We start from the raw sequence: 19,700 nt of genomic DNA, 5'->3' as shown, positions 1-19,700 counted from the left end.
GGTGTGTGTTATCTGGCTTCATGGACAGATAGAGCTGGGTGTCATCTGCATAGCAGTGAAAATGTATGCTATGTCTTCTGATGAGGAAGACGGGAAGCAGGAAGGGAAGCATGTATAATGTAAGCAGAACTGGTCCAAGCACTGAACCCTGTGGAACTCCATAATTAACCTCAGTGTGTGAAGATATGAGATGATTTAATAGTAAATAAATATAAATATGCTTCCTGGTCCCATCTCTGGATAGTCACGTTTTGGGGGGTTTAATAAATTTGGCCAGATTTCTACAAATCAAATGAGAGCTGATTCATCCATTCAGGGCGGATGGATGCCAGCTCTACTAACAAGACCAGGTTTCTCTCAGAAGTTTCCTAATTATCCCACACCGTTTTGTTCCCTGACTGCCAAGACTTGCCTGGAGTTACAGTTAGGGCTAGGGTCACTATCGATGATGACCCAGACCTCAGAGGGTTAACAGAGCATGAAGTCTTTTCTCCAACTGTGATACATTAAAAACAAATGGAAATGGCAAAAGAGAGAGCATTGTATTTCAGTATACTGCTAGTGATCCTGTGATCACAGGCGTAGGTACATTTCCACTGAATGGTACCGGATTATATTATTATTAATGTGCAAGAAGATTTCATCTATAGTTGTACTTCAGCTGTTATGCAACAAATCAAGAATGTTTTGAATGTGATTGTCTGCAAAGGCCTTAAGTGTTTGAATTCTCCGCACAAATCCTCACAACCTATGTTGAGTGGGTGCTAGTTTTCAGTCCCTTAGACTGTGGTCCGCTGATCTCACTTGATGAGATTAATCCGTAGTAGACACTTGTAGAGGCTTCATATCATCATCTGCTGAAGGACAACGTTCCAGATGCTTCCGTGTGGCTAACTGTTGTTAACAGCATGACTGTCAGTGTGTGTGTGTGTGTGTGTGTGTGTGTGAGTGTGGTCCTTACTCTTCCTGTCGTAGTATTTTATCCTCCACGGCTTGCAGAGCAGCAGCCAGCGAAGCGCTTGTTTCCTCCAACTTCTGGTGCACCAATGAATCCACTCCGAACTCTGTTGTCGTGGCGGCTGGCGCCGTGACCCCGCCCCCTGACATCCCGCTGTCCACTGACACCCCCCCGATGGAGGATCGTGGGGGTTTGACAGGCGGAGGGGTTGGGCTGGGAGTGGCAGGAGTCTGAGGTGTCTGTGGTGTGGTGGGTGTCTGAGGCGTGTGGGGACTCTGGGAGGAAGGGCTCGTCGGTTTGGCGTTCGGCGGGCTGGGAGTGTTAGATGGGGGGAAGGAGGGTGGTGAACTGGTCTGTCGGGCCACTGCAGAGTGCTGCTTGGGCGGGGCAGAGGCTGGGGTGGACAGTGCGGGGCCAGTTACAGAGTGGATGAGCTTGGCTGGTTTGGGCGCTGTGGGTGGTGGCGCTGGTTTGGGTGAAACTGGTGGAGGGATCTTCTTTCCTTCCACTACACAGAGAGCAAAGAGAAAGACTGGATCACTGAGCAGCTGAAATACGCTGTTTTCCTTTATAAACACTATCTAAGACTGGCTGATACGGGCCTATAACGCTGTTTGAAACCCCTCCAGTACCGATAAGCTTTGACTGACCGGGTAGCATGAAATACTCTTTACTCGTGAAAATACACTTTGTAAAATTATTTCCAGCTTGCCTTTTCATCACTGTTTTTTTGCTTCAACTTCCTGAAGGGCATTTGGAATTAATATGTACACAAAACACCCAAATCCACTGTGTTTACCTGGACTTCCAGGTGTCCCCGGACCTGGTAGGGGTACTCGTTTGTTGGATACAGGCTGCGGTGGGGTCTGAGGTCCTCCCTGTCTCTTTATCTGTGCCACTACAGGCTTTGGGGAGACTGGAGGCTTTGGTTTCCTCACAGGACCACCTTCATTTGCCACTGGAGCTCCTTGGTCCAAGCTGTCCCTGCGAGGAGCAGCAGTCACTTGTGGTTGAGTTTGAGGTTGAGGTTGCGGTTGCTCGATCACTCCAGCATCAGACACTGGGCGGCGTTTCACTGTGGCTGTGCCGTTCTGGTAGGGAACTGGCTGCGTGGTGTTTGGCTGCCCGGTGTTCGCAGGCTCCCCGTTGGCTGTGGCCAGCTCTGCGTAGCCCTCGGGCTCTTTGTCACGGCTCTTGGGTCGTCGCTTGACGGTGGATGACTCTTGAAGGGTGAAGTCAGAGCCGTTGGGGTGGGGCTTGGAACTGCGGGGTCGTCGTTTTAAGGTCGCCGTGGCTTCAGCATTGGAGATGTCCTCCTGGGCGTAGCTGCTGTCTCCCTGGTGACCCTCGCCGTCACCCTGCAGACATACACAAAATACACACTAACGGAAAATTCATACATTCATGATAAGGGGTCATTTTTGCACAGTCAAAAAACACTGACAAAGATAAATGGATAAGACAAATAAAGCTTACAGAACACAGAAGCTTGACTATGGATTTGCAATACATTAGAGCACATTAGCTTTAGCACATTACATTACATAGATAATGCAAAAGATAGATAGATAGATAGATAGATAGATAGATAGATAGATAGATAGATAGATAGATAGATAGATAGATAGATAGATAGATAGATAGATAGATAGACAGACAAACATATATATTGATAGCTACCTGTCCTTCTCCTTCTCCTCGACCTTGGCGGCGGATGGTCAGACTTCCCTCCTCTGCAAAAGGCAGATTCTCTGAAGAGCTGCCACTACCTCCTGAGCTGGGGTGGGGTGAGGATGGAGGTTGGGGTGAGGAGGAATTAACAGGAGGAGGGGAGGATTCAGGCTGGGTGGAGGGAGAGGGGAAAGTCAAAGGAGTTGGCTGGTCGCGCCTTGCAGCAGCCACAAGCTCACTGACGGGGCCGCTGATGGTTCGTCGTCGGTTTACCACCTCACCATCCAGACCAATGGCATCGCGTGTTTTCCCCACCTGTTGAACGCACAACAACCATATTTCACTTAGTTACAGCATACATATGAATAAATAAACATATATGTAGTGTTATGTTAGAGAAATGAAGTTCTGTATACATTACCTGCAAAAAGTTCTTCTGCAATGCCATGCCTTTGGCTCCTCCCCCTATAGAAGACATCTCTAACATGGCGGCAATGCTCCTCACACTGCCAACGCTGCTCGTCTCCACGGCAGCTGTCTCCACGGACACCCCCAGGTCGCTGGCCCGCCGTTGTTGGTAGTAAGGCACATCCAGCATCCCCCCAGTAGTGGTGAGCGTATTCGGCTGCGTGTTGGCATCTGTCAGGTTGGAGTTGGAGGTGGAGATGGCTGAGCTGGAGCGTTTGGGCGGTGGTGGGGGTGGGCCTTTTTTCTTCTGACGGAGAGCAAACGACTGGCTCTGGTTTCGGTTGGCGCCCTTTTCCTGATTGCGTACGGAGTGACTACGGCTGACTCGGTGAGTTACTGTGGCGTATTTCCCTCCTTCCCCTCTCACAGCGGCTGAGCTCTGGCTTACAACGTCAGCTTCTGCTTCTCCTCCACCCCCTCCTCTTCCTCCTGCTCTCTCATCGCACTCGCTATCTGAGACAGCGTATCGGTTGAGCGTGTGAGCGCGTTTATTCTGGACAGACGAGTTCTTTGGTCCTTCTTCCTCTGCTAACTCTGCCTCTGGTGGGAGACAGAGGACTGGGACTTGCTGACTCTCCCTGACCTCCATCGCCTGCATCTGTGGGTGGTGCTGAGGGTGAGGGTGAGCCTGGTGCTGCGGCGGCATTTGAGGTTGCTGCTGCTGGGGCTGAAGCTGACACGGGGCTCCGCGATGGGTTGGAGACTGAGGAGGATGTGAGCGCGGTGACTGAGGTCTTTCCCCCTGGATGAACTGTGGGGACGGCTTGGGCTTGGCCTGTGGGGAAGACGTGCTCTGCACAGATGATGTGGACGAGGAGGAAGAGGTCCTGGTCTTGGTAGGAGTGTGTGGGGGTGTGTAGGGAGGTGCAGGCTGCGAGTGAGAATGAGAGTGACGATGTTTGCCTTGTGAGGATACACTGCCTCGGTGAGAGGACGCGCTTCCCTGGCTGCTCTGCTGCCTCATAGTCCGGGCCTCCTTCTTAGGTGGCCCACCTCCACCTCCTCCTCCGCCTGTAAGCACCTCATCGTGGTCTTTGCTGAGGCTGCGTGTTCGCTGAGCTTTGACCTCCTGAACTGGCTGGGTCATTGCACTCTGTAGCTCAGTGCTCAGCTCGCTGTCCTGGAAGGTGCTCATTTTGGGAGACATGACCTCTGAAGAGAGACAAAGAGAAACTCAGATGAAGATAAATGAAATCTTATCTTTTTATCTCACAAAAGGTTTATTAAGTAAATGCTTTACCACTGTTACACAGCAGTTGCTTTCAATCTAGTAGCTTCATTATGGGCTCAGTCAACCTAACCCCCAAACTGCAAACAGCATGAGCTCTACTCAGATTTGGTCAAGTGTCAAAAATAAAGATGCTTACTAGACTTTCATTCAGGAAGATGCACTAAATACAGTCTTTAGTTGTATGAATCCACCTAGACAAGTGAAGGGAAGCTTCTGATATTTCCACAGCCATCTGTAAAGTAAGTTAGGTGTCACAGATGTCAACAGATGTACAAGATAGCCAAACCAACCAGTCTGAAAGCTGTGGTCTGATGGGGGACTTGAGATGGGCTCAAGGACTATCCACTGAGAACAAAGAAGAGTGGACCACCAGTCTATCTGACCAGCAGACAACCAAAGCAACTCTAACATGATTTATTTTTTTACTGGTTTCACAATCAAATGAAACATACAGATAATTCCAATTAAAGATGGAGTTTAAACTGTACAGGCTGAGATTTTCCTGAATGATCTCACCATCTGGGGGAGGACTATCCATCGACATGACTTCCTGCTGCTGCGTGATTGGTGGGGGCTTCTTTCGGAGGGAGCCCCGCCCATCTGAACTGCGCTGCATTTCAGCCAGCCGCTTCACCGCCAGCATTAGCTTTTTCTGGTGGCCTACAGCATTAACAAAGTGGAATTACAGTTTGGCATAACACAGGTAATACAAGTCAAATTCACTGAAAATTTGTTTGTCGTCAGTGCACTTTCCCTTAACTCCTGAACAGGAAACTAAACCTGACTAACTGAGAAAACTGTAAGGCTACAGAAGCTAGCTTATCTAAAAACGCTACAGCTAACATGGTAACACTAACCAGTTTAGCTAGTAAATGTTTTATAGATGGGGAGGCGTGGACAGAGAACTTCTAATGTAACTCAGAACTCCCACTCTTTAGATGCTGGGTGTGATATTTTCAGTTTACTATATTTTATGTAGTCCAAAAAGGTCAGTCTCGTTATAGTTTTTTGGGTTAGGGGGGTTCATAGGGGTCAAGATATTGAATAAAGCTCAGGTTTTGAGTGTAGTAAATGACCTTTCTTTGAATTTTAGGGATGCCACAGAACCGTAGAGCTACTTTAGCTTTTATTTCAGTCATGAAATGATTAGCAACAGAAAATTTCTAGCAGCAGCAATCCTCAACCGGCTTCTTTTTTACAGATATCCTGTCGTAAACCCTTCATGCACCATTCAGCACCCAGAGGCAGAGTGCTAGTATTTTGGGGGAATAGTTAGCTTCCCTGTAAGAAAATCTAAAAGACGTCTTCATAATTCATCATTAACATATACTTCATGGCTTGGGTTTGTGCTCTGACATGCACTGTCAACTGTACGACCTTATATAGACAGGTGTGAGACAAATCATGTCCAATCAACTGAATTTAGTACAGATGGAGTCCAATCAAGTTCAGCGTCTGACAGATGATCAGTGGAAGAAGGACACACCTGATCTCAATTTTGAGTGTCAACTTTTTTCACTCATTATGATGTATATGTAGAATTTTGAGATGAAAAATTAACTTAATTCATTTTGGAGTCTGTAACACGTCATTATGTGGAACAAGTGAAGCCCTGAGAATACTTTCCAAACTCTCTGCATATGCTTATATACGTATTCTGGTTTTAAGTCTGCATTTTAATCACTTCACTCATTTATTTTTGAGATTACTGGTTACTTTCATCTCTATTAAGTGCACCTAACATACATAAAGCTATGCTCAAATGTGAATGTTGGCCACATTATACACCACATGCAGAGTCTTGTGATTAGTAGGGGATACTGTAGCTTAACTTTCATGTTTCACAGTGGAAAAACAAAACAAGCACTGCATTGTTTGTTTGTCGTACCCAGTTTGGTGATGCCTATTTCCTGCAGGTCTTCCCAAGTGATGTCCGTGATGAAGTCGATGTTCTCGTAACCGTTCTGCACTAACATCTGGTGGTACTGGCTTAGACCAATAGAAGATAGCCATTCTCCTAGGCTAGCCTGTAAGAATGCCAGAAATAAGAGCGCTGAGCAGGCAGTAGCTTGTAGCTTCCCATGGTAGCTCAGAATATTAGCCCACAGGACACTTCGTGTCATGATCAACCAATCAAAGTTTTGGCATAGCAATGACATACAAGCATCTATTTGACTGGTTTAAAAAGTCTGTGTGTGTGTGTACTCACAGGTTTATGCTCAGGCAGCCACTCTGTAACACTTAGCTTGTTAATCTCTGATGTTATCTTCTTTCTGTGACCTGGTTTAGTTATTCCAATAGCGGTCAGATCCTACACACACACAAACATGTAAGTAAGAAGCTGTAAGTATATGTTCAGCCATTTTTATTCCACAAAGTACAAGAAAATCTCCCCAAGTGCCCATCACTCTCTGTCGTTCTCTCTCTGTCTTCCACACACACACACTCAGAAGAAAATTTGCAACACAAGAGATGGCGTGATATCTGATGAAGGCTTCTGTCGGCTAAAGGGAGAAGAGCACGGATGTGTCAAACCCATAAGAAAAGCATGGCAAACAAAAGCAAATGTCTGCAGTGAAAGGAGGCGGCCAAAATTAAAAAAACAGGCTGAATCTGGTACGCAGACATGACCGCACTTTGATATAAAGAAGACAGAAATATCACAGAGCGCTGCACGGCACAAGTGCTACATTTGACTTCAGTGCAACTCACTGGAAGTTGTTAGGACACCCGAGAACACACTTTTATACAACAGCCGCCACATACACTTGGCTGCATAAATCATTTTGTGGGACGAACCAGGAGACGAGGCCTCCGCTCAGTGACACATCTCTGATGAGAAAAGCCCTTTAAGCCATCGCTAATCTGAGTCCCTTCAGCATGCACAAAGTGTGCATATATACACAAGTAATTTATGAATGCTATAAATTATTTGTTTTTAAGTGTGGCAGGGCCAGGATTGTTCCTCAAAGCTAGCAGCAGCAGGAGCAGTGTTGGAGGGGAGGTGAAGGGTCACAAAGTCGAACAGAAGTTCACTGAGTTGGTTTTTGAATGTGTTAAATTTCTCTGCGTTCAACCGGCAGCTTAAAATGGAAACAACAAACACGTAAAAATACTATAGGTATCATCACAGGAGGATTTTTGTCTTTTATGGACTTTGTTTTAAGATCTTGATGCTAACATTTAAACCAGAGCTTATTTTTAATTCATATTTAGGCAGAATTCTGAAGACAATATTTAAACACAAAAACATCAAATAATAATTTCCCCATACTGCAACTCTTTATTTGACATTCTCTTCTGAGTAAATAGGAACTACTTTTAAAGGTCCACACATCAAGTACGACACACAACTTGCATTAAGTGACCACTAGGGTGTACCAAGAGCCACAGTACGCAGTAACATACAGTCGTCTTGTACTGGTTATTTTCTGTTTAACATTTTGCAAAAAATAGGGATACAAACAGCAAGATGACTCGTGTCTCATTATCTTCATGGCCATTTTATGACCTTTCTTCAGACTTGAGCCGATGGCAAAGGTTTTAATACTGTGGGGCTGGTGAGAGCCCAGAGACTCAACAGTACGCGAAGGGGTTCACACATTTAAACCTTTTCTGGAGTCAGAGGGGGAAGGCAATACATGATCAAGGGGGGAGGAAAGTGAACGTAGGCAGGTGAGGCACGAGGCAGGAAAAGGCAGGTGGTTGGTTGAGTGGTTTAATTGTGCTCACTTGCGATTTTGTTTTGTAAAATAAATTATTTACATGCATATTGAAAACATCAAGGACAACACAAATCAAAGTCGTGCAGACTTGTTCTCATTGTGGTCCTTGGAGGTGCCTGCGACCTCTCTGGGAGTCAGGGTCAGGGTTTAGTTGCCTTACCTCCGGGGTCATTCGGCTAATGGTGGGCAAGTCATACCCAGCGCCCAGGAAGTTTGGAGCGTAGACCTGCAGCTGAAAGTCGCTCAGCCATTGGACAACGGCCTCTGAGCTCTACGGGAGAGAAGACAGGGGGCATGCGGTCACTGGCTCCATGTGTTTCTTCGACAGCCATTTTTTTTTCTCAGCAGGGCCAAGTAGGGCAAAAGAGGGGCTACATTTTAATGACCATGTCTTGTCATCTTTAGGGTGGTCCTAAGCTAATTCTTACACATTAATGGATGATTCAGCGGTATTATAAGCTGGCTGGCAACTGAAATAGCCCTGGACAGCCTCCCTTGGTCCTGCAGTGAAAACCAGGCTAAGGTTAGGAAGGGAAAACGTCCAGTCGACAGAATCTCAGCTACTACAGGAGGTCAGATTAGCAACAACAGGCTAATCTGTATCTTACACTTTACAGCTGGAAAGCAGAGAAAACACATAGTGTCTACTGTTTGTTTTGCACAGTGCTGCAAAAAAGGCAACGCCAGAAAATGCTGCTCTTAATTAGAAGCATGCACATTCGCTTTTGCACACTTCCCCTTTTCAGATACTTTCACACTTCTAACCCCGATTTTCTTACTGATTGCATGTTAACTCAAAACCTTAAAAATTCACATTATAAGTTCAGCTTTCTGTCCATGTTTTATCTCTGATTGGCGTCTGTTAGACTGGCAGATGTTAGCTAACCAGGATGTGACATGAAAAGTGGGAAGCCACTGAGGTCTGGAAATCTGGGATGTAGCTTAGCATGCTAAACAACAGTCAGACTAGCAAATATTTCCCTCCTGTTTTACAGTCCAACAATACCACAGGGTCAAAGACAGGCCTCTTACTGTTAAACGTAACTTTAAGCTAATCTTTGACTTCTTACGATTGCTACTGGAGTAAGCAAGTGTTATTGCTTTTGAAATAACTAAAAAAAATTCCAGGCGATTTTGATACTTTATACAGATTTTAAGAAACCAATTAGTTAGTGGCTTTAAAGAACTTCATTAAGTTTGATTAAATGTGTAGCAATGAAAGTTGGACAATGTGGGACAGGTTATCAATGCTGTTGTGTGGTGTGAATATTCCAGGTGATTTGATATTGATCATGTAGGACAACTACAGGATACAGTTTTCTGCCTCGATAAGTCCAACATTCAGAAATGAAAAGTTTGTTTATATGGTGTTATGATATGTCTGCCCTCTATCTGTCCTATTCCTCACGAGGCTCATGTGTTGGCTTTTATAAACTGGACCCAATCAAGACTGAACACCGTATCAATATATGGGGTGAGCGTCGAAGGAATAAAAATGCTGTGCAGTCCCAGGTAAATTTGTTGCTTGGTGACCTTCATTATGACCCAGACCTTTATTATGATGGAGTATGGTTAAAGTAGTGTCCTGCTGTGTGACAGCAGATGGAAAAGCAATCGGCCTAACTGGAAAACCACTGCTTGACTTCTTCCCACTCACACGCTGCTTTTCTTTAAACTCCCACATCCCTCCTGTCACTCTTGTTTTTCTCCATTCTTTCAGGCTCTTTCTCTCTTTCCCCGTGTCCCTCCTGCTTCCTCAAAGTCCCTCAAGAACCACCGGCATTCTTCCCATCGTTCTTCCCATCGTTCTTCCACGTTACCCGTCTGGGGAAGTATTGTGAAGCTGGGTGCAGAGGAATCGGGACTCTAGCTAACAGATGGTCAGTAGAACATGGCTTACATGCTAGTGTGTGCACACATATACTGCAGGAAAGCGATGCACACTACCACCATGACCACCTGCTACTTAAATATGCTCACTGTTTTGTTTTTGGTTTTGTTTTGAACATGAAACGATTGTACAATGACACGTGAAGTCAAACACATGGGCAAACATGCACACATACACTGTACAGTAAATGACAATTTATTGCACATGGTGCAAGCTCAGATTTCACACTTTTAGTGCTAAGTCCACCCACGTTATGCACACTGCTGGGCCCCTGCCAGCACACACACACAACACACACCCGCCAATATCTAACTAGGATGTCCTTCCCTCAGGTGCACTATCAGATGTTTTTCCAGCAAAGTACGGTAAGAAAAATACAGCAATGGAAGAAGAGAAGCTGCAACTAAAAGGGGCGAATAACAATGGCCAGCAGGTAAAAGATAACAGAAATGCAGGATTTTCTCACACGCACACACGATTCCTCGTTCACGTTCATACAGGATCCACTCTCACACTCACCGTGTCGTGGCTGCATCCGAAAACTCGCAGCACGGACGAAGCCAGCTGCGAGAGAAACCGATGGGACATCCTGGTGTGTGTGTGTGTGTGTGTGTGTGTGTGTGTGTGTGTGTGTGTGTGTGTGTGTGTACAAGTGTGAGAGCGAGTGTTGTGGTTGTGGTGACTGAGAAGCTACGTTCTTATCATCCTGCAGTTAGATGCTGATGGTGGCGACTGCCTGTATGTGTTTGCATGAAAGGCGGAATCTGTAGGGATTTGGGACTGTCCTACCTTCCCCTCACATGGACCCTCCCCCTTCCTGGTTGCCGTGGCATCATAAGGCGGCGCTTCGTGGAGTGGACAGCCTGATTGGCTCGACGTCCGAGAGGAGCTGGCAGAGCCTGTGAGGAGAAATATTGTTGGCCAGTCACAAATTGCCGTCCTATGCTTGCATACTTGGATCGATCAACAGGTGAGTTTATCGCTTGCTATCTGACCTCGAATCTCCTCCTGTAACTGCCTTGCGATCGGTCGTCTTCATTGTTTTGATGCTCAACCAACAGAATTCCTGGTTCCCAACATACAGCAAACCTTTTTTTAACCAATCACACCCTTCTACACTCCCTCCTACATCCCCTGCCTTGGCCATCTGTCTACCAAACAAGCCAAGATCTTTTTGTGTGTGAAAGCAAATGATGACATTTTCTAAAAGACCTGTGGATTAAGACTCATCCCACTCTCTTGCTCCCTGGTTCTGCTCTTCTCCTCTTTATTAGAAAGCATTGGCTCTTCTTTCTCTCACCAGCTTCCTGCTTCGGTTTGTGTTATCAAATATTACAGTATGCCTAAAATACTTGGCGGTGAGATTAGTAATAAGCAACAAGAGGAAACGGAGAAAGCCTTCTTTCTTTTCTGGTCACCTGCCTGGCCTACCTGGAGGCTGATCCACAGACTTGGATTGCTCCATCAGATGCTCCTTCGCTTTGGCAGACTGAGACAAGACGGTGGCTAAAAGCTGGAAAAAACAAGTCCACACAAACACAGCACATTTATGAGACCACACTTTCATACACAGGAGCACCAACTTCTAACGACTTTCTTTTTACTGCCCTGACGTGGCATTCATTTTTTTCCAACATGCTGACAATACAGCATATTTTCATCTCGATGCATGCTCAATCATCCCAAAGGTTGATTCTGTTCATCTGGACGTTTTCAGAGGGAGAAATGTTTCGTCACTCATCCAAGTCTTCAGTCTCAGCTGACTGCAGGTTTGCCCAGTCTTAGGCTACGTCCACACTAATACGTTTTCGTTTGAAAACGCATCTTTTTCTCTCAGTTTTGGCCTCCCGTCCACAGTGAGACGGCGTTTTCGTTCAAGGATAACGCAGCATTTTGAAAACGCTCTCCAAAGCGGATACATTTGAAAACGCCGTTTTCGCGTCGCAGTGTGGACAGCGAACCCGGAGCCTTTTCGAAAACGATGACACATTTTAGTCACGTGATGCAGTCATGTGACCAATTAAACTAAGATAGCGGAGGGCATTATGCAGCTCTGAAGTTTGACAGCCCTATTAAAGATTAGTAACAGTTTGTACATGATTCAGAGAGCTTTTCTTTAAATTCTTTCATTCTCACTCGCTTTTGCAACTTTGTAATTTGTGTTACTCGCAGACTCGCAACTCCACCTCATTGTTAGTCCATTTAAAAAAAGCTTTTCCTCGACAGTTTGCCGCGACGTTTCAAAAAGCCGGAAAGTAAATAAGCAGCAGACAGAAATGAGGCAGGTTGAATCTTCTTGCGTTTCACGCATGCGCAGGACTGGAACGCAAGTGTTTTCAGTCGTTTCAATGTGGACGCACAACTCTGTGAAAACGTCTGAAAACGTTAGCGTGGACACGGAGCGTTTTCAGATGAAAACGTGTAAATAGACTGCAGCGTCGACGAGGTAGCTCTTCTGTGTTGTGCCATCCGCTTCGCCAGAGGTTGTTTGGTTTCCCCGATGTATAAATCCTGCCAATCCTCCTGCACTTAACAGCGTACACTATGTTACTCTGTTTGTGTCGGGGGACCCGATCCTTGGGTTGGACCAGTTTTTGGCGCAGCGTGTTTTGGGGTTCAAAAGCCACAGAGACCCGGTGTTTAGAAAAAATGCGTCTCAACTGCTCCGATACTCCTGACACGTACGGGATCACTACGGGTTTTCGCTTGGGCAGCGGTTGTCCTTCCCTCCTGGATCAGCTGGAGCTTTCTTTAGGTGATTGGGGAAACCTGGAGTCAGCTGAGACTGAAGACTTGGATGAATGACGAAACATTTCTCCCTCTGAAAACGCTACGTCCACATGAACAAAAGTGCAATAGGGCAAGAATAACTTCATTGCCACACTTCATCTGCCTGTTTGGCTGTTTTCCCACAGACGTCTGTTGGACTGGATGTCTTTTTGTGACCATAGCTATCGCCATCTGGTGGCCTTTCGGTAGAAAGTTTAAGACACTTAATTGGCTTCAGTTTTCCAACATAGAAGCTGCAGCCAAGTTTTAATTTTGTCTACCAGCCATGACCCAGTTAGCCTTGGCCCGCTGATATTAGCTACTTAAGCTACATATCATTTAGCTAACATTACCGTATCAATACGTTGAGCTAGGAGTTGCGTAGTAGTTGCGTAGTAGTCCCTTCGATTAACTACTGCTAACTTTCTGATAACCTTAACCCCCTTCTGTCGAACACCTTGCTCCTCTGTACACTTAGCAAACCACAGTGTACGATCTCAAACATGGCACTCTTCATTAGCAAAACTTTGCCGTCAGAATTAGCATCATATAGAAAGTAAAGACTATAAATTAGAAAACTGTGCATATCTTGCCACAGCTTGCATGGATACATAGTTGGTCAAACCAGTTTTTTAATGTTCTAATGAAAGACATGTTCAGATCAAGCGAAAGGTAATAACATTTCACATTATCATATATTCTTTGTTCCAAACATACTAAAGTTGATGCATCGCGGTAAGAAATCCTTCATTTTTAAGCTCTTAAGATAACTATTTGGTGAAAACATTTTTTTGTCATGAACCACACAGCTGGAAACGTGGTGGAAAATTCAGTCAGAGCTTCTTTTCTTTTTTATTATAGATATAAAACCATGTGTTGGCTTCCCTGTGCCAACACGGAGGCCAAATTGAATTTATCTGAGGCACATTAAAACATAACAATGGCAGGAGTATGGAAAGGTTATATATAAAGGCAGGGAATAAACTCACTACTGTTACAATAGTCACCACAGGCTACACATTACACCAGAACAAATGAGGCTGTAGCAGCAAAACTAAAGTACAAGTGAGTATATTTCAGGAATAATGAATTCTACTTTTCATTTGTTAAAGAAAAATGTGGTATCGCTTCTAATAAATGTTACTCCACAGGTCATCAATCCTGGATAAAACATGCTTTTAAAGGGTTTGGTTTCCTGAAATCATGATATCTGATGATAAGTGTCCATTTCATGCTCATATACTCATTCTAAATTATCTACTGTTGCCTTCAGGGGACAGTCACACCTTTGCTGAATATCATATCCTCAGTGAGAAAAAAGTCAGTTGCTTGGGTGCTGTTTCTGCCTTTTATAGATTCAGTACCTACTTCATCTCAGTTAGAATTGATCTCTGGAGAAAAGGCTGTCTTTTGGGAAAAAAACCCTGACATGATGTATGCCGACTGCCACCGCATTAATCACAGTAAAACATCCTCCTGAAACCTGCAGCACTGCAAAAAAAATTGGACTCCCAACGAAAGAGAAACGAGATGCAGAACAGAGGCTTTCACCGAGTCTGAGCTACACAAATCTGCTGTGTGGTTCCATTACTGTAGTACGTTCAAATAACTGACATCCATCTGCATAATCTTTTTATGAGAGAAAAATGTGGGATATAATGTCCATGTGGCATATCTCTGTGCCACTACTTCAATCTTTAACGTCGTGGTATACTTTACTATCAGATGTTTTTTTAATGTTACATCTTATCTATAACAAATAGGAAAATATTAAAAAGAATAATGCATAAAGGCATAGCATAAAAAAGTCAAAGTACAGTTATCCACTCATCTGTTTGCCTACAAACTATTTACATGTGACGTCCTGAACTGTAGCTTCAAACAACAGCCCTGTACCTTCATTTTAAAGACAAGAAGAAATAAAAATGACTTTGATGTTGTCCACTCATTGGTAAGACTTGAAATAAACATTCATAAGGAACAAAGGTTATATCTTCTATTCAATTCAATTCAATTCTATTTATGTAGCGCCAAATCACAACAAACGTCACCTCACGGCGTTTTATAATGTACAGTAGATACAATATAATAGATCTTCTAAAAGCAGGATTAGTATCATCATGTAAGCCTTCATCAGTGATGATGCACATGGTGGTAGAGCCAATCCCTGAAGCGTTTGCTGCAGGTTTCCTAGTGTTTCCTAGTATTTTATACAACAGTCACACTAGGATAAACTGTGGTTCGAGACCATGGCACAGAAAAATCACTGGAACCAGTGAACTTGAGATGTTGTTGTATTTGAAACAACATCGCTCTGAAGATGTGGAGCAGGTCTGCAACCACACAGTCAGTTACTGTGAAGTGACTCTGGTTCATCAAGATGGCGATAAAACAGCAATTAGGTGAAGTCAGTCTGCTTTCAGTGTAAAACTGGTGTCAAGTTTGGATGGTGCAGGGTGGTGGTATCTACAAAATGAGATGCTTTTATATAGCAATATAACCAGAAAACAACCAGCTGCAAACCAGGTTTAGACTCAGATTGATGAAAGGTGTTGGCAAAATGTTATTCCTTTACAAAGGTTTGCAAACCTTTGGAGTACCTGGAAGTGAAGCCCGTTCTTACTCCCGACTAGAGATGGACCGATCCGATATTACGTATCGGTATCGGTCCGATACTGACCTAAATTACTGGATCGGATATCGGAGAAAAATAAAAAATGTAATCCGATCCATTAAATATCACGAAAGCACCTCACAAAACTTGCAACACGCCGTAACTCACCTCAGAACGTTAGCACGTCGGAGCAGTATGCATCACGTGATAGAGCGGCTGTGGCATGCGGGACCTGTCGGTGGTCTGGATAGCATGTGGAGCTTCGCTAGCAACCCGGCATTTCATCTCCGACAAAGTTATCCCCGAGAGAAGTAAAGCAAGTGTGTAAGTCCATCTCTGAATGTTTGTAAAGCATTCCTGCGTTAAGCTTAACAAGCGACTGCCTCTTCTGCTGCTACTTCAATCATGAAACTGCTTAACGATCAGCTGATCGGCTTTTCTGTCGCGAGTCCGTGTCTCTGTTTGCTTTTGGCCCACTTTGCACCAGAAAGAGGAAACCAGCGGCTGAACAACAGCAGCACGTTTAAGCTTGATCAGCTGTTGTTAGAATGTATTTAATATTACTTTCTACACCAGGATCTTTTTCTACGTAGCTGACGCTGGTAACTGTGCAGGGGCGGATCTAGCAAAGTTTAGCCAGGGGGGCCGATAGGGCATTAACAGGGAAAAGGGGGCACAAAGACATACTTTTCTTTCTTATTCTCATTTAAAATGTCGTAGCTTTTAATAAATAATTATCTGACACCCAAAGTTTTAATTTGATGTAAAATGAATAGAAGTCAATTACTGTATATAGTAACTATTAAGTCTAATATATATACCCTAGTAAGCTATAGTACTTTTTCCTTTGGGAAGGTACCATCTGTGCAGTCTGCAATTTTGTTGAAGAAAGATGTTGAATCTATTTAATATTTCTTGAAAAATAATTGATTTCTGTGCATTTTTTTTCACACTGCATCAAATTAAGGTTGATTACGTCGATTAAGCATCATGAGGTGGAGCGTGAGGGGTGGTTCCCTATTTTTTATTTATTTATTTTTGTTGTTGCTGGGAGTTGGAACCCTATTAGTTAGGTTGCTTAATATTTACGCTAAGTACTCTTTAAAATACCAGAATAGGGAGGATGGTGTAGGTTTAAGTTTATTAGATTGATCAGTATTGCTGAACTATGAAATATTTTTTTTTGCATACAGGTATAACAGAATAGCTTTAGTGTAGTTGTTGTTTTAAACTTGAGTATGAACTTATACAAAATGCAGCAAGATATTTAAAAAACAGTTTTGTTGATTAAAAAACACTATATCGGATTCATATCGGTATCGGCAGATATCCAAATTTATGATATCGGTATCGGTATCGGACATAAAAAAGTGGTATCGTGCCATCTCTACTCCCGACGCGTAATATACTGACGATTTCTCACATCCCGAGGCGTTCCATTGGAAAGGTGACCACCCACGCTCCTATGCTACGCGCCGGATTGAGCATGAAATCGAATAGGATGACGCTCCTGCGGTAACACACGTTCCAGCCATGTATTCCAGCCCTGACCCTAATCTTATCTCTAATCCCAACCATAACCTTACCTTAACCTTAGTTAGTGTTTTCCAAAGCGATTTAAGTAAAATAAACGTGCATGTGTAGATTGATTCCAAACAGTTCTCGTGTTTCCTCATTTTTCCAAACTCGTAATATAGGAACGTGTTGGGTGGCGTAATATACGTGTAAGTGCAATCAGTTGGACTGCAGCTATTTGGAGACACATTTCCCAGGCGACCTGAACAATGAAAGTACTGGGCAGGACTTGAGAGATTTGCAGCCACCAACTAATTGCTGTAAGTACAATGCAATCACGAAGCAAGTGCAGATTTTTCCCAGTTGCAGAGGCCGCAGTTTTAACTTTAGTGTGACTGAACCATTATTAGCCCCGTTGCCTTAGCACAAAGGAAACCCACATGAATGAAAGTCTCGAAACTTGCTAGCATTACCTAATAACTTAGCACTCTACTAACTTTGAACTTAAAACCTAAACTATAGTCAAAACCAATGGATATTGTCACACTGGCTACATTATACTTTTATAAAATTGTTTTTTTAAATTAAATAAACACAAGCCCCCAAAGCCTGTTCAGTTGTCATTTTTGACCTCCAGTAGCCAAGTAACCAGTCATGAGATGCTACAATTTATTGCACAGCCCCAAATATTTCAATTTCAGCTTTTAACTCCCAGCTTGTTACGTTTTACAAACTACGGCTGCGTTCACTCTGCAGGTCTTGATGCTCAACTCCGATTATTTGATCAAATCCGATTTTTTTGTCTGCTCGTTCACACTACAAATAAAATGCGACAGCAAACGCGCTCCAGTGTGAACGCTCAAAGCGGCCGCATGCGCAAAAGAAGACGTCACACACAACGCGCTCTGTTTAGACCCAGAGCAAACTATTGTCTGACTGATGGCCTTAATATAAAGACTTCGGACTTTACGTTTCCTAATTTTACTTTAAGTTATAAAGTTATTTTGTTATTTACATAATAATGTAGATAACCTAATAATGATCATTGTTGCTGCTTCAAAGGACAGCTGCAGGTTTCTGGAATCTTATTATGCGGTTTTTTTTTTATTTTTTTTTTTTTATTTTTTTTTTTTTTTTTTTTTTTTTTTTTAATCAACAAAACTGTTTTTTAAATATCTTGCTGCATTTTGTATAAGTTCATACTCAAGTTTAAAACAACAACTACACTAAAGCTATTCTGTTATACCTGTATGCAAAAAAAAAAATTTCATAGTTCAGCAATACTGATCAATCTAATAAACTTAGACCTACACCATCCTCCCTATTCTGGTATTTTAAAGAGTACTTAGCGTAAATATTAAGCAACCTAACTAATAGGGTTCCAACTCCCAGCAACAACAAAAATAAATAAATAAAAAATAGGGAACCACCCCTCACGCTCCACCTCATGATGCTTAATCGACGTAATCAACCTTAATTTGATGCAGTGTGAAAAAAAATGCACAGAAATCAATTATTTTTCAAGAAATATTAAATAGATTCAACATCTTTCTTCAACAAAATTGCAGACTGCACAGATGGTACCTTCCCAAAGGAAAAAGTACTATAGCTTACTAGGGTATATATATTAGACTTAATAGTCACTATATACAGTAATTGACTTCTATTCATTTTACATCAAATTAAAACTTTGGGTGTCAGATAATTATTTATTAAAAGCTCGACATTTTAAATGAGAATAAGAAAGAAAAGTATGTCTTTGTGCCCCCTTTTCCCTGTTAATGCCAGGGGGGGGGGGGGGTGGGGGGGGGGGGGGGGTCGCCAAGAGGAAGGAAAAATTCGGGCGTGCAGATTATAGCGAGGTGACAAATAAAGATGTTCACGTTTCTCCAGACGCGTGTCTTCCCAGGAGCGATCCTAGCGGGCTTGGATGGAGCAGGGAAGCGTGGTCGGGAGTGAGGTCTGCCGGGCGGCTGATGAGTTTGGCGGGCGTGGTGCGTGCGTGGTCAGTGATGTAGGAGAGCGAGTGTGAGAGTGGCGACATGGACGAGTGGGAAAGGCAAGGGCGGAGTGCGCGTTTTCTAAAGCATGCGGGGATGGAGGGTGGTGGGTCGAGCGGAGCGAACGAAGCGAGTACGAAGAGTGACCGCAGATGGAGGGGGTGTGAAAAGGTGAGTCGGGAGTTTGTGGCCGGTTCACGGGGGGGCGGTGTCGACCGGGGAGTGGATGGGGGGGAGGTAGGATGGTGCGAACAGGTGCAGGAAGAGGTCGGGATTGTGGATGGTGCTTTCGCGCCTGGGCGAGGTGTGAAGAGCGGCGTGAGGAGGCACCATTTCATGAGAGTAGCGCTCAGAAAGAGTTGGTCACTACTTGTTTAGAGAGTAAGTGCGCGTGAGATTGGGTGTATGGTGGCAGGGTGTGTGGTGTGTGGTTGGTGGTGGTGTGTGGGTTGGGGTGGGGGTGTGGGGGTGGTGGGTGGGGTGGGTGTTTGTTCGGGTCGTGTGCCGCCTGCTGTGCTAGAATGCTTATTTGGGGCCTAGGATTTAACTCCCTCAGGCCCTCGTCGTGAGACTGTGTGGTTCTAGAATGCTGCCCAGCAGCGACTCATGCCCTTGCCCTGGTTGGACTACAGTCGGTGTGTGTTACACGCATAAGGCGGAATATCTACGTACAGAACTGACTGGCGGCTCATCCAACCTGAGAATCGAACCAATCACACACACAGCGACATTTACAACAGACGACATACACATACATTCACACACGCATGCAACCGCCCAAACAACACGTATAGATTTTGTTCATACGAATGCAAACATGCAACAAGATGGATGCATACAGTCACACACAGACACACA

At 44.1% G+C, this 19,700-nt stretch overlaps 1 protein-coding gene across 1 annotated transcript in view; it reads right to left on the bottom strand.

Annotated features, from left to right (window-relative positions):
- caskin1 (CASK interacting protein 1) overlaps positions 1-19,700 on the bottom strand; it is a 118,002-nt gene that overhangs the window by 8,713 nt on the left and 89,589 nt on the right. The window contains exons 12-21 of the mRNA XM_042228226.1: positions 11,376-11,526; positions 10,734-10,843; positions 8,214-8,324; positions 6,538-6,639; positions 6,217-6,355; positions 4,845-4,988; positions 3,051-4,249; positions 2,639-2,944; positions 1,758-2,340; positions 962-1,466 (exon numbers count right to left, since the gene is read on the bottom strand). Of these exons, the coding sequence (XP_042084160.1) occupies positions 962-1,466; positions 1,758-2,340; positions 2,639-2,944; positions 3,051-4,249; positions 4,845-4,988; positions 6,217-6,355; positions 6,538-6,639; positions 8,214-8,324; positions 10,734-10,843; positions 11,376-11,526 (3,350 nt within the window). The remainder of the gene's footprint in view (positions 1-961; positions 1,467-1,757; positions 2,341-2,638; positions 2,945-3,050; positions 4,250-4,844; positions 4,989-6,216; positions 6,356-6,537; positions 6,640-8,213; positions 8,325-10,733; positions 10,844-11,375; positions 11,527-19,700) is intronic.

Source organism: Haplochromis burtoni, unplaced genomic scaffold (assembly GCF_018398535.1).
Source record: "Haplochromis burtoni strain Fernald_Lab_line unplaced genomic scaffold, NCSU_Asbu1 Contig_312, whole genome shotgun sequence".
Classification (NCBI taxonomy): domain Eukaryota; kingdom Metazoa; phylum Chordata; class Actinopteri; order Cichliformes; family Cichlidae; genus Haplochromis; species Haplochromis burtoni.
The sequence above is the reverse complement of the archived record's forward strand: the minus strand, read 5'-3'. Positions and strand labels throughout refer to the sequence as shown.